Here is a 14,574-nt window from a genome sequence, read left to right on the forward strand (position 1 = left end):
GCAGAGACAAGCACCCCAGTGGTCATTAAGTCGTCAGCTACAATGTCAGTGCACATTGTGAGGAGCACAACACACTCCACTCCGAGGAGCTGGTTGGAGGCAGAGAGTGCTCAAGGTGCCAACAGTCAGAGGGCTGCTGGAGACCAGGAACATGCTGAGTCTGAGGCAAATGACGAGCCTCTGGCGACAGATGCTGGATGACCAGTGGGGTACACGGGAGGATCTGGCGGAGATTCCTGAGAGTTTGCGTGCCATGGTCTCTGTCATGGAGAAGTCCATGCGCAGCATGAGTACTGCAATGACCCTGGGCACCAAACGCACTGCCTCCTCCATTGAGAGATGGTGACTCTCATGGAGAGGCAGCTCCAGGAACAGAGTCAGGGGTCTCTGGGCTTGTGCTCAGACCTGCAAGCCTTCATACAAGCAATGACCTCAGGAGGTCACTGCCAGTGTGAAAGACGGATGAGGCACCTAAAATCTCTGCTACATCTATTAATGGCGAGCAAGAAGGTCCAGACTGACCTCACATTGGCAGACGAGCTTCATGCCATCTCTGCCAGCTCCTCTTGACCCAACTTGACTAGCCCCCACCATCCATCTCCCCCAACCCAACTTGACTAGCCCCCACCACCCGACTCCCCCAACTCAATTTGACTAGCACCCAACCTGACAACTCCTCCTGACCCGACTACCCTCCAACCCACCTACCCCCTCACCCAGGTGCCATCCTACCCACCTTCTACCCTACCCAACTCCCACCCTAAACACCTGCCACCCTATCACCTCACCCACCTCCACCCTGCCACCCTACCCAGCTGCCACCCTACCACCTCACCCACCTGCCATCCTACCCAGCTTCCACCGTAGTACCCCTTTACCCACTTACTTAACCCACCTTACATCCTTAACTTCCCACCGTAGCTTTTCAAAGATGCTTTGGGACATTTAAACCCTTTACATTCAGAATATGGCAGTTGGTGCTATAAAAAAAAGGGCCATGGTTTCTGCATGGATTCTCTCTGCTGCTCCCTCCAAGGTTTCCTGCACTGAGTTCTGCAGGATCCTTCATCAGAAGATTACCCTGAAAAATCGGAGCAAGGTAAGCATGAGTTTTTTTGAATGGTCAGGGTTGGAAATAGGTGCTCTGACCCTGAACGGAAGATTCGGGCCAAGGTATTATATTCTGAATCATGAACCTTTCTGAGGCCCTTAACAATTAGAAAGCATACCCAATATTGATTCAGCATATGCTGTTCAGACTTCCACAACTGTTATGGTTGCTGACTCGAGTTGTGTCTTTTTGTTTTCTACGAAGAGACTAAATATTACAAAATTAGTGTTACATCTACATCATAGCTCAACCACAAACTGGCAAAATACTATTGAAGCGAATTGTAACTGTATGTGTCAGCTGGCATAGGGGTTTGTGAATACAGTTCAGAAGCATTGTCAGGTGCAACTTGTCTACAATATTGTTTTATTTGTATTTCTCTTACTTTTGATAAGCATACATACTGGTATTTTAATTAGAAAGTGCTACATTTTAAAATTTAATTCCTTGCTCAAATTTCACCATCACAGTGAAGTGCATCAGGCAAAGTAGTTTACACCATCTAATAACAGTTCCAAAAATAAAGTAAATTTTCACAACAGCAGACTGATATACGAACAGAGGTTTAAGGTGACAATCTACAACATAGATTGCCCTTTTTGGTGACCTAACAATGCACTTAGTATCATCTACTTGAATAATGCTGTTTCTACGACTACAAGCAATTTATTCCAACTAATGATCATCGGGCACTCATAAATCAGCATTAGGTCTCAGCTACAGAGTTGGTAATCTTCCATAGATAAAAGTAGCATTCCAGTTCCTGGTTAGATATTGGCACACATATTGATTTTAATTAGCCCAATTAGTTCATTATGTTCTAGCATCAAACAGCTCATTTACTGCATTCCACTACCCTAATGGCATGTGGTAATGAAGCAAATCAATTAGCGACCATAAAGGAAGCCATTAAGAAGTGTAAACATTGCTCTGTCAGTTTGTAAAAAGCATAAAAACACAGGAATGATTAACAATTTTGTCAGTTACATGAAAATTCAAATCCCATTGCAGCATATTGCTGAATCTGCATGTTGCAGAGAAGCTTTTAAGTGAGAAATAGCTCAGAAGGTACAAACAACACCTCTCTTATGTTGTTAAGTGCAAAAAAAAACTCTTTATTCTCATTTATAATGGAAACATAACCCACTTATCTCAATATGTTTACATAAATAAATGTTACTCTTCCAATTGATCTGAACCCATTTATTTCTATTCTTTCCTGCAATTTCAGCTCATTGTCGAACAAACAACATTAAAAATCCAGACTGATCCAAACAATAACAATGGTACAGTCATCTATCGTGTATGGTTTTCTTTCTTCTTTGAAGTATGTACACCTTTCTCACATTCTCATACCATAGGACATTGTTTAAGGCTAAGTTTGAATGTTTCTGGGAACATCAGCAGCTAGGCATGCCAAACTTCATGGTTATGATCACATGCCAGGCAAATCAAACTTAACCTTCCTCTGCCATGTTATATAAAGCCCCAGGACCACATAATAGCATTAGTTCATTTTGACATGAAGCTAATCAAAGCCAATAAAATTCTTATCCTAACGAAAAACAAACCTAATGTGCGCTAATAGCTGGGAGAGATTTCAGAATGTGAAAAAGACCAATATTTGAAAAATGGAGGATACTCCTTTATGGTAGTTTTTTTTTAAATCATTTGATAGAGTGTTGCAGAATATGTGGAGCAGGGCTTTCCTGGCATGTACCAAACACCAAACTCTGGTGTCAAAAACATTTGTCAACTTTAAACAAGTAATGTCAATAAATTTGTCAAGCAGCTCCTTTACAAATATTGCCAATTCAGACTTAAGGAAACCTCAAGAAGCCATAATAGAATGAATGGAAATGGCTTTTCACTGAACCCCTGATTTTTCTAATTAGAATGCAGTGGTAAGATTACAGCTCACAATCCTGCCAATACTTTTCAACCAATATGCACACAGGTATTAGAATTCCTAAATCCTCAAATTTAATAAACAGAGAAATGAGGAGCTGTGCAAGTATTTGCAAAGTGGATACTACAATTCTCCTTTGATCAATAAGACAGCATATAAAATGATGGAACAGTAATTTGCAAATGTCAATAAAACTAGGAAACAACCTTGCAGAGAAGCTCTAGTTAAAACATAGAGAGTTTGTGAATTGTAGCCCTCAGCTGATTGGCCTTACTTGACTTAGCATGATGGTAGGAGAATGTTTAGGATTCTCTCAAACTTTCCCAGCACTGCACAGCACCAAAGCAATTTAGTCATCTAGGAGACTTTACCTTAGGAGAATAAATTAAGTTTCGACAAAGATGTTGCAATATACTTTCTTTCTAACATTTGAGCCCAAGTACACATCCTGGAGAGTTACTATTGACAAGGTTCTGAACTGGACCAGTCACATAAATACTGTGGTTACAAGAGCAGATCGGAGGCTGGGGATTCTGTGATGAGTAACTCACCTCCTGACTCCCCAAGCCCCTTCTATCATCTACAAGGCACAAGTCAGAAGTGTGATAGAATACTCTTCACTTACCTGGATGAGTGCAACTCCCACAACACTCAGGAAGCTCAACACCGTCCAAGACAAAGCAGCCCACTTGATCGACACCCCATTCACCACTGTAAATATTCCCTCCACCACCAGCACAGAGAGGCAGCAGTGTGTACCATCTCACAAGATGCATTGCAACAACTCGCCAGGGCTCCTTCAACAGCCTGTAGCCCCTACTCCCTAAAAGGACAAGGGCAGCAGACACATGGGAACACCACCACCTGCAAGAGCCCCTCCAAGTCACACACCAGCTTGACTTGGAACTATAATCACCATTCCTTCACTGTCACTGTGTCCGAATCATGAAACTCCCTCTCTAAACGCACTGTGGGTGTACTTACACCACATAGGCAAACCACTGAAGTACTTTGCCAAAAATAAGCATGGACCAATTCCATGGAAGTCCATGGTCACCAGCGTGCTCTTAGGGCATGGTATCTGGAGAAGCAGCAGGATCACCCACAGGAGTTAAAGGTACTGCAAGTACTTACAATTACTTTTCAGTGAAGTGCATGCCACATGTACAAATTTAATATCTAATAGAAATAATAGACAGACTGCAAATGACTGATTTTCTTTATACTTTTGGATTAGAGTGCGTAGTGTCTAAAAGTCTTAAAGATAGAAAATGCATTCATATGTTTGTATTATAGTTGCAAACTATATCTATAAGCTCACCAATCACACCTTCCAATAGCAACAATAACTTTCACCCATATATTACTCTGTTTTTTGGGTGGGGATTTAGGTTTGCCTTCTGCTGTATTCCCAGAGTTTCAATCCCTCATCAGCAACTTTGATCTCTTGAATCTAGTGAAAGATTCAAAAATGCAACTGCCATAATTTCTCAGCTCATAACTCTGCTGTTCCTGATTCCTCTCCTGTCACTCTACGATGAAATGCATTATCAGATGTTTCAAAGTTTACTTGGTGACTTTGGTTGAGAACAGAATGCTATCCAAACTAGAGGAATTCTTCCTCAAATAGTGCCAATCAATCTTTTAACTTTCACCTGAACCACTGGAACAGGAAGATTGAACTTAGCACATATTGCTGGAAATGTTGTATGTTGAAATATCTACCTAGTTCTTCCGGTTGCTCAAGTGAGGGAATATTTCTATTTCTCTTTGAATATAATACATTGTACACACATGATAAAATGCAACCATTATTAACAGCATCTCCTCAAACTCACTGAAGATAGATGAATTTAACATAAAAATGCCAACATTTTTGGTGAAGCACTATGAGATATTAGCAGAACAAAAATGTCAAAGTATGCCTAAGAAAGCCTCCCTCGACAAAGAAGAATTAACATTTTAAGCTGTAAAAAGATCTGGAAAGTTGTTCCAGAGTCTTCGCTGAAGCAGAATCACCATCTTACACTATATGACATAGGCCATTTCTTGTCCAAGCCACTAGATGGAGCAGGCTGTAGTAACAAAGTTTTTTTAAAAAAAATCTCCTGTAACCAAAATCATGCGACAGAAACAAATCTGCTACTGATCACAGTGCTACTGAAAGCAGCGGTGGGAGAATGCAGAACCCAGGTCGCTATCCCTTCCCAAAAAAGAGGAAGAACTCAAATCAAGAGTGTGATACTGTAATCAGCTCTTGTCTGGATAGAGCCAATGCATGAAACCTTGCCTGTGGAAAACTACCTGGTATCAGTTGGCACTTCACACAGTGCTCCAGTAAAGCCCGCAAACTTAAAGTGTGAATTAACTTGCATCCCACCACTCCATCATGTTGCATTACCATGCTGCTAATCAGTACTAGTGTTGATTTTTTAAAATTTAAAGTAAGATAAACAAAACCACCCCCTCCCAACAAAAAAGTTAATTTGGGAGCAGTCAATCATCTTTACGAATTTTAAGTCTAGCAGCTAATAGGGACTGTCTGCAATTCATGTTGCCAGATTATAAAAAGGATATGAAGGCGCTGGAGAGGGTGCAGGGAAAATTTACAAGAATGATGCCATAAGTATCAGGAAAGGACTCACAGGCTAGGTCTCTCCTCGCTTCAAAAAAGGCTGAGGGGTGGCCTAATAGAGATCATTAAAATTATGAAAGCTTTTGATAGAGTGAATAGAGAGAGAATGTTTCCTTTTGTGGGGAAGATCAAGCAAACTGCTCTGTCCCAGTGTTAAACTTCTTGAGCCTTATTATAGCGGCACCTATCCAAACAAGAGCTGATTACAGTATCACACTCTTGATTTGAGTTTTGCTGATGGTGGAGAGGTTTTAAGGGATCAGAAGTGAGCCACTTATCAAAGACTACTCAGCCTCTGCTGTGCTCTCGTAAACCCAATGTGAATACAGTTAGTCCAATTACGCTTCTGATCAGCAGCAACCCTCAAGATGTTGAGGGTGGAACACTCAGCAATGGTGGTGCTGTTGAAGGTCAGAAAGAGATTGTTATTACCTACCATGAATGTTACCTGCCATTTGTCAACCACAAACGGAATTATATCCACGTCTTGCAATACACTAGTTTAGGCTGCTCCATTACCAGAGGAGTATCAGAAGAATTACACTTGTGAAAGTAGCATTAAGTAATTAGGTTACTTAATGAGAAGGTAGGTCATTGATGAAGCAGCTGATTAATGGTTGAACCAAGAATGCTGCCCTGAAAGAACTCATTCAGTAATATCCTAGTGCTGTGATAATCAGCCTCCAACAACAATGACCATCTTTCATTGGTTTAGATATAACTCCAGTGATTGGAAAGTGTTCTCTTTGACCCCACTAACTTCAGTCCTGCTAAGGCTCTTTAACACCATATTCAATCAAACGCTGCCCCGATGGGCATTTACTCTCACATCTCCTCTTGGCAATTAGCACATGATTTCATGATCAGGTAACCTCAGATTCATTTAAAGGGCAGAACCTCCAGCAGGTATCAGCCTGGCTTACTCCCTCATGTCTGTGAGTGGGCTTGATCCCAAATCCTCAGAGGAAAAAAAGGCCACATGTCAGGCTGATATTTAGAACAGAATCTTAACTGAACTGACCTGCATGCAGCAGGTAGACTGGTAGCAAGTCAGAAACCTGCAGTTAATCAAAGCAAGCTTTGCCTTGGCTGTTTAACATAGCTTCAAAATTCCAATTCTGAGTTTTCCGTCAATTATAGAAGGCAGGCAGGATGACTACCAATCTGACAGAGGAAGGGTTTCTAGTTAAAAGGGACCCCAGTAGGGGTTGAAATGGCTGAGCTGTACATTGATTCTTGTGTCTTCAGCAACCACAGGAATGGAGGCCAGGGAAGGCTGCCCTGCTCCTTCCCACCACCCCCACCACTTCTAGGACTCTTACCTGGAGGGATCTTAAGGACTGAAACGAGGTGATGTTTGTCAAGGACGGGAGGAAAGGGACAGTCTCTCCAACCAAGCAGGCCTGGATAGAAATGATCAAGAAAGTGAGCAGCAGGAGTGTGGTCCCTCAAACCTGAAGACAGTGCCCCAAGAGATTCATGGACCTCTGGGGAGAAGGGTGGGCAAGAAAGGTGAGTGGTCTATCACTGAGGTGACAAAGCCAATATTCTAACTTTCCCAACATTCTCCTGCACAACACTCCTCAGACCAACACACATTGCAGATCCACGCATCCCTCTCTCTCTCTCCAGGCACCTCCTCACATCCTCATCCGAACAGTCAACACACACTCACCACATCTTTGTGCCATCTCGCACCCATATCTCAAAGTTACCCTCCACACATGATGTCCTTCCCTCCTCTCCAGGTCACACTAACAACTCTCTGCTTTCTCTCCTTACACGTTAAGAAAGTGTAGAACTCTATATATCCAGGGAAAGATAGAGAACTGCGAGTGCAGTGAGGTGGGGCAGGGTGGAACGGGGGGGTTGTTCCAGTGATAACCATCTTGTTGGCCAGTTTCAATGCATGCTCTCCCAGTCCACTGGGAAGGAGATCTTCCTCAAGGAGGCTGCAGATGTCAGTAATGACCCGCCATGGAAGCCTGAGCCTCCTGAGGCACAAATACTTACACATGTCATGGGAGATGATCTTCTACCTGTATACTCTGTGTTAGGTGTCTCACTTCCTTTGAGCTGGATCTGGGTCTATCTTGTGTCCTGTGGAGTGCCATGTGGCTGAGAAGTCAGCTGGTGCTGCTGCTGCCATTGCTTCTGCTGCTGGTACTGTTGGTGTTGCTGTTCCTCTTATTTCTCAGCAGAGGTGCAAGGTAGAGGCTGTATAAACTGCTCACTTGCTACGGTGAAGATTAACAACAGGGAAATGCAGATCAAGGTGAGTTCAAGGCAAGTAAACTGATCTGCAAAAGTTGGAAATCACCTGTCAAGCACAAAGAGCACACTCTTAGAAGTGCTGTGAGCAGCATCATCTCAGATAGGCAAGCCTGCAGATTTTCAGTTTCACAATTGAAGTTTTCCCAACACATCAATTTCATTAAACAATCATTCCTTGATGTGCTCCCTCCTCGGTGACCATGGCAAGACGCAGAAAGCTTAGGAAGCCTGTACACTGGCTGTTAAAGCCAGAATGCAGGATTAAATTTGCATATTTTGATGAATTTCCCAACAGCTGCATGGGGTTCCCCACTCACGTTCAAACTCAGAAGTGTGCAGGAGCATACTGGGTTCCCGACTCAACGCTGCTTCTTGAGAATTTAACCCCACATCCGAACCCACCTCCCCTTGGCAGATAAAATTCTGCCCCTGGAATGATAAATATCAGGAATAACTCATTAGACTGACTAGTCTATATCCAACCTCTGGATGCATTCAAAATTCATTTGGATGGCAAAATACAGATGTAGCATTCAGATGGTTAAGTATTGGAGGATTAAGCTCCAATAGGCCTTGATGTAACAGCCTGAAAATAGGAACTTTCCAGGATAGAAAGAGATAATTTGCAAAATACCAAGTGTCATCCTGAGGATCGTTGATAGTTTTAAATGTATACATATAAATGACCTGGATCAGGATATTAGCACACATTTACAAGATTACAGATGATGACCAACATGCACAAATCAAAATAAATAATTCACAACAAAGCAAGCAGATTCTTTTAGGTGACTGAGCCAGTCGATAGCAAGTGCAGTTCAATGTGTCAGGTAATATCTATCTAGATCTCAATTTATATATATGTTGCTTTATAATATTAAAATCTATTGTCTAAATACACTTCTTGTCCACAAAACCTTACTTTCTCTAGTCACATTTATTGCTCGTAGTTATAGGTAACCTTTCCCACTATTAATTGATGTATCAACATTTCCTATTTAATTTTGCTGTAAACTGTCACAATTACAAGCTTTGGCCACGATGTTGCATGTGAGGCAGTTTTTGACATTTTTAATGTGGTTGCATGGTCTAGCCATGACCAGCATATAGATATTATTTCAAAAAGTTTTCAACAATAATTTCCCCATCTGCGCCCCCACCAATTTTTAGGGTGATTTTCCCTCCCATCCCTGGTTGTCATTTGTTTCAAATCAAATTTTTGGGTCAGAGGTTAATCACTCACTGTCCCAAGCGAATTAAAACCCCTCCTCTCTCAAACCAGTCCAGAAACCTGTGCAGTCAGTAATAGAACAAATAGTTTTTTTTCCCTTTTATATTGAATAATATTCACTGATGTGTTTTAAGAGTGGTAACCTGGTGCAGATAGAAAATAGGTTGTCACAAGATGTAAGCATTTTTAAGTGTCAAGTGTGATGCCCCATGTGCTTCTGGGGGAAAACAAACTATATTTTAATCTTGGAACAATGGTCCCTTTAAGAACTAGGCTTCTCCAAGATAAGATTTTCTGGTAAAGCACCGGGTTTCCAGTAAAAGATAATGTGGCTCCCTGCCTGCAAGGTAAACCATTCAAAGAAGGGATCAACAAGTTAATTATATTGTGAGTAGATTGTGGGTGTGATTCTGTGTTCAAGCAGGGTTTTTTTTAGGTTCTTTGATATTTTTGAGTTTAGCACAAGCTGGATGGAAAGAAACATCTTTTTCAAGAAAGATTCAGTTGAAGTCTGGTGTTGGCTAGAAGAGTTTAAAATTCTAATGAACTCCTAACAGTGACTTAGACTACTGGTACAGCCAAGTTGAAGGGAGAGAGGCCTGAATTTTTACCACAACGAAGAGGCTCTCCGTCATGGTGAAAATGGCAAATTAGCACAGAAATCCTAAGTCCTGCCCCCAAACACAGCGCTTCCTATTTTGGCGGGAGCGGGCCGGGTTTGCACATGCACGGTTCACAAAGGCAGCTGGCCATTTAAATCATCAGTTGCCTCCAGTCAAGTTGGATTTTGCCATTCCTGTTGTGTGGAACCCAACATGAGCAGAGCAGACCAAGTCAGAGCAGGTCAGTTCTTTGTGCATTTCCTTGGAAAGCCAGGGTACCCCTTTTGGTAAGGTACTCCTGTAGATTTATCTTCAAATTTGTATTTACTGTTCAAGAAGTGTGAAGAACTTAACTCCAAATGTCTTCTCATCACCCAAGGAAGTGGGAGGGTGGGACTGCAGCTCTCCCAGGGCAATTTTTTTTTGTTGCCCTTACCAACTCTTGCACCCAGAGGGAGGGCCGAAGGTCATGAGGAGAAGGCACTAGGAAAGCATGGTTGTGGGTGGGGGGCGGAAAGACACACAACCAGGTTCTACCATGTGGGAAGGGCATACTGACCTCAACATGACAGAAAATCAGTGCAGTAGGAGACTTATTTTGAGCCATGAAGTTGTAACAGGCATCTGTCGCATGATCCAGGAGGCACAATCCATCGACCTGCATGCCTGCCAGTTAATCATTGCACTAAACTTCCATGCCTCTGGCTCTTTCCAGGGCTCAACAGGAGACCTGTCTGGTATATCCCAGTCAGCAGCACATCGCTTTATTAAGGCAGTAACTAATGCCTTCTCAAATGCAGAGTGTTACAGCCTGCACGTAAATCGCAGGCTTCCCTCAGGTGCAGTGTGTCATAGATTGCACCCATGTTGCAATAAAGGCCCCAACTAAGCATGCGCGGACAGCTTTGTTAACCAGAAGTCCTTTCACTCAATGTCCAGGTGGTTTGTGACCACAACAAGGTCTTTCTTCAAACGTATGCAAGATTCCCAGACGGCTGCCTTGACTACTTCATATTAAAGCGTTTGCAACTCCTCCATCTATTTCAGCAACCAATACAGATCAGTGATTTGCTCCTAGGGGTCAAGGGCTACCCGTTAAGAACTTGGCTGATGACCCCTTTAGGAACCCACAATCCGAGGCAGAACACAACCACAACAGCAGCCATACCATCACTAGGAGTACCATCAAGCAAGCCATTGGCATTTAAAGATGAGATTCAGGTGTCTCGATCGCTCAGGTAGAGCTCTGCAATATGCCCCAGCAAAGGTTTCAAGAATAGTTGTTGTATGCTGCACAACACTACACAGCGTAGGGGCCTCCAAATTGATGATGACAAGGCCATAGGCAGAACTGCTATCTCTGAGGAAGAAGAGGATTAGGAGTTGGAGAAGGGTGCTCCTGTACATTCTGCTAATTCCAAAACGGATGAGGATGAGGAGCCTGCCAATAGCAGAGCAGCAGGGAGGCAAAGCCATGTAACCAAGACTGATACCATGCAGAAGGGGTTCATCATTAGAGGGGTCCGTGTTCAAAATAGATTTTCATGAGATCCATCTTTATAATAATTGCCATCAGCAGTTTACTGGTGACATACTTCCACATAAAGACCTTTGTACAATTACTCACAGGAGTGCCTATCTCTACAACTAAGCAAATGAACATCAAAGTGCTTGACTCAGTCACATTCATATGGCTACTTAACCTCTCCCCATCATAAACATGGGCCTCATTATATGTCAAACACACATACCGAGTTGTAATGCCCACACCTAGGCCAAAGTGCAACACTGCAGCGTGGATCAATGTTTTGCATCCAGCGTTCTTGAGATGCGCCTGATGACTTGAAAACCAGCATCTCATCATGGAGTCTGATCATTAAGCCTCCCTTAAAGTAACGCTTAGATGGAAAATAAAAGATACATCTCAGTGCTTGAGCCTTCGACCTCGAGAGTCTTATGTGACACAGCAGAGAGTGCGAGAGGAGCAGCAAGGCTATTAACAGCAAGAGTGTGCGAGAAGCAGCGTGGCTATTAACAGCAAGAGAGCGAAAGGAGCAGCAGGGCCATTAACAGTGATAGTGTGAGGGGGGCAGCGGGGCCATTAACAGTGTTAGAGCGAGAGGAACAGCGGGATCATTAAGTGAGAGAGCGAGAGGAGCATCGGGGCCTTTAACAGTGAGAGAGCGAGAGGAGCAGCGGGGCTTTTAACTGTGAGAGAGCAAGAGGAGCAGAGGGGCCTTTAATAGTGAGAGTGCGAGAGGAGTCACAGGGCCATTAGCAGCGATACTGCAAGAGGAGCAGCGGAGCCTTTAACAATGAGACAGCAAGAGGGGCAGTGGGGCCATTAACAGTGAGAGAGTGCAAGAAGAGTAAGAGGCCCTTAAAGAGCGCAGAGAAAGGGGCGAGAGGCCATTAAAGAGCGCAGAGAAAGGGGCGAGAGGCCTTTAAAGAACATGGAGAGAAGCTGATTGGTGAGTAGCATTGGTGAGTATTGCCAGTCTTTAAAGTAAAAGTAAGGTTTTTAGTTTGTGTTTAGGTCTCTAGTCTTATTTTTCATTTGTTGTCTTTTTCTTAAAAATAGTTTGTTACGTATAAGAGCAATACTGGTGCGTCAAAGAATTACAATAAAGTGTAAAGAGTGGGAGATTCTTCAAGTGTAAAAAGCAGGGATACTAGAGTAATTAATTAAATAAAATAAGATAGCGATGGCAGGATGGGTGATATTGCTGCTGCACCATGTGGGTTCTGCTGGACACCAAGGTGATCCAGAGCGAACACATCCACACTAAGTGCTTGCAGCTCAAGGAGCTTTGGATCCGAGTTAAGGAGCTGGAGTCCGAGCTGCAGACATTGCGCCACATCAGGGAGGGGGATAATTACCTGGACACTTTGCTCCAGGAGGCGGTCACACCCCACAGACTAGGTAATTCAAATTTGGTCTGTGATCAGGGACAGGAGGGTGTGACTGCAAGTGAAGCAGGTATGGGGACCCAGGGGGGTAGCGTTCGAGGGGACTCGGCCCCTGCAATTGTCCAACAGTCATGAGGTTCTTGCAAGCTGTGTGGACGAGAGCGGGGACTGCAGGGAGGATGAGCAAATTGACCACGGCACCGTGGTACAGGGAGCCATACAAGTGAGGGGAGGAAATTGGAATGTAGTAGTGGTATGGGACAGTATAATTTGGAGGATAGATAGTGTTCTCTGCAGCCGTGTGCGTAAGTCCTGAAGGCTGTGTTGCCTGCCCAGTGCCAGGGTTAAAGACATCTCCTCAGGGCTCAAAAGGAACTTGGAGTGGGAGAGATCCAGTTGTCATTGTCCATCATTGGTGCCAAAGACACTGATAGGGCTAGAAAGAAGGTTCTGCTGAAAGAATTTGAACAGTTAGGAGCTAATTTAAAAAGCAGAACCTCCAAGGTAATAATCTCTGGATTACTACCTGAGCCACGGGCAAACTGGCATAGGGCAAATAAAGTTAAGGAGTTAAAGGTGTGGCTCAAAGACTGGTGTGGGAGGAATGGATTTCAGTTCATGGGGCACTGGCACCAGTACTGGGGTAGAAGGGAGCTGTTCCGTTGGGACAGGCTTCGCTTAAACCTTGCTGGGACCGGTATCCTGGCGAATTGAATAATTAGGGCTGTAGAGAGCGCTTTAAACTAAATAGTAGGGGGGAGGATAGTGGAGAGGGGATACGTAGGCTAACAAAGCAAAAGGATATGGCAGCATTGCAGGGCAGCTATTTAGGTAATGATACCCAGAGTGTGACAGGAAGGTTCGGGCATACAATGTGGCAAAGATTAATGGTAAACCAGAGGATTGGGAAAGTTTTAAATACCAACAAAAGATGACCAAAAAAATAATAAAGGGGGAGAAAATAAACTTTGAGGGTAAACTAGCAAGTAAGAGCTTCTTTAAATATATAAAAAGGAAGAGAGAGGCCTAAGTGAACATAGGCCCCTTAGAGAATGAGGCTAGGGAAATAATAATGGGGAACCAAGAAATGGCAGCGGAGTGTCCACAGAGGGATATAGACAGGTTAAGCGAGTGGGCAAAAACCTGGCAGATGATGTGGGAAAATGTGAGGTTATGCATTTTGGCAGGAATAGAGGAGTTGAATATTATTTAAATGGAGAAAGACTGCAGAAAAATACAGCACAGAGTGATTCGAGAGTCCTCTTGCATGAATCCCAAAAAGCTAACATACAAGTTCAGCAGGTAATCGGGAAGGCATATGAAATGTTGGCTTTTATTTCAAAGGGAATGCAGTATGATAAAATTATACAAGGCACTAAATAGGCCACACCTGGAATACTGTAAACAGTTTTTGTCCCCTTATCTAATGAAAGATATACTGACATTGGAGGCAGTCCAGAGAAGGTTCACTAGGTTGATCCCAGGTATGGAGGGATTTTCTATGAGGAGAGTTTGAGGAGGTTGGGGCTGTACTCATTGGAGTTTAGAAGAATGAGAGGCGACCTTATTGAAACATCCAAGATTCCTAGGAGGCTTGACAGGGAAGATGCTGAGAGGATGTTTCCCCTTGTAAGAGAATCTCAGACCAGGGGGCATAATCTCAGAGTAAGGGGTCGCCCATTTAAGAGAGGTGAGGAGGTGTTTCTTCTCTCAGAGGGTAGTGAATCTGTGGAATTCTTTACCGCAGAGGGCTTAGAGGCTGGATCATTAAGTATATTCATGGCTGAGATAAACAGATTTTTAAATCAGTAAGGGAATCAAGGGTTATGGGGCAGCAGGAGGAGGCAGCTTCAGCTGGGCTCCGGAAACTCGGAGGACTGCTGGAGAAGAGGCACCAGTGAG

The 14,574-nt window shown here is 43.5% G+C and overlaps 1 protein-coding gene across 4 annotated transcripts in view; it reads right to left on the reverse strand.

Annotated features, from left to right (window-relative positions):
• Window positions 1–14,574, reverse strand: part of LOC144679671 (uncharacterized) — a 665,324-nt gene that overhangs the window by 609,905 nt on the left and 40,845 nt on the right. Inside the window, exon 2 of one of the 4 annotated variants that reach the window (XM_078540274.1) lies at window positions 1,230–1,307. The exons of the other annotated variants lie outside the window; for them this stretch is intronic. Within the exon in view, the coding sequence (XP_078396400.1) occupies window positions 1,230–1,247 (18 nt within the window). The 5' untranslated portion in view covers window positions 1,248–1,307. The remainder of the gene's footprint in view (window positions 1–1,229; window positions 1,308–14,574) is intronic. 4 annotated transcript variants of the gene reach the window in all.

This window comes from Cetorhinus maximus, chromosome 4, assembly GCF_964194155.1.
Source record: "Cetorhinus maximus chromosome 4, sCetMax3.hap1.1, whole genome shotgun sequence".
NCBI lineage: Eukaryota > Metazoa > Chordata > Chondrichthyes > Lamniformes > Cetorhinidae > Cetorhinus > Cetorhinus maximus.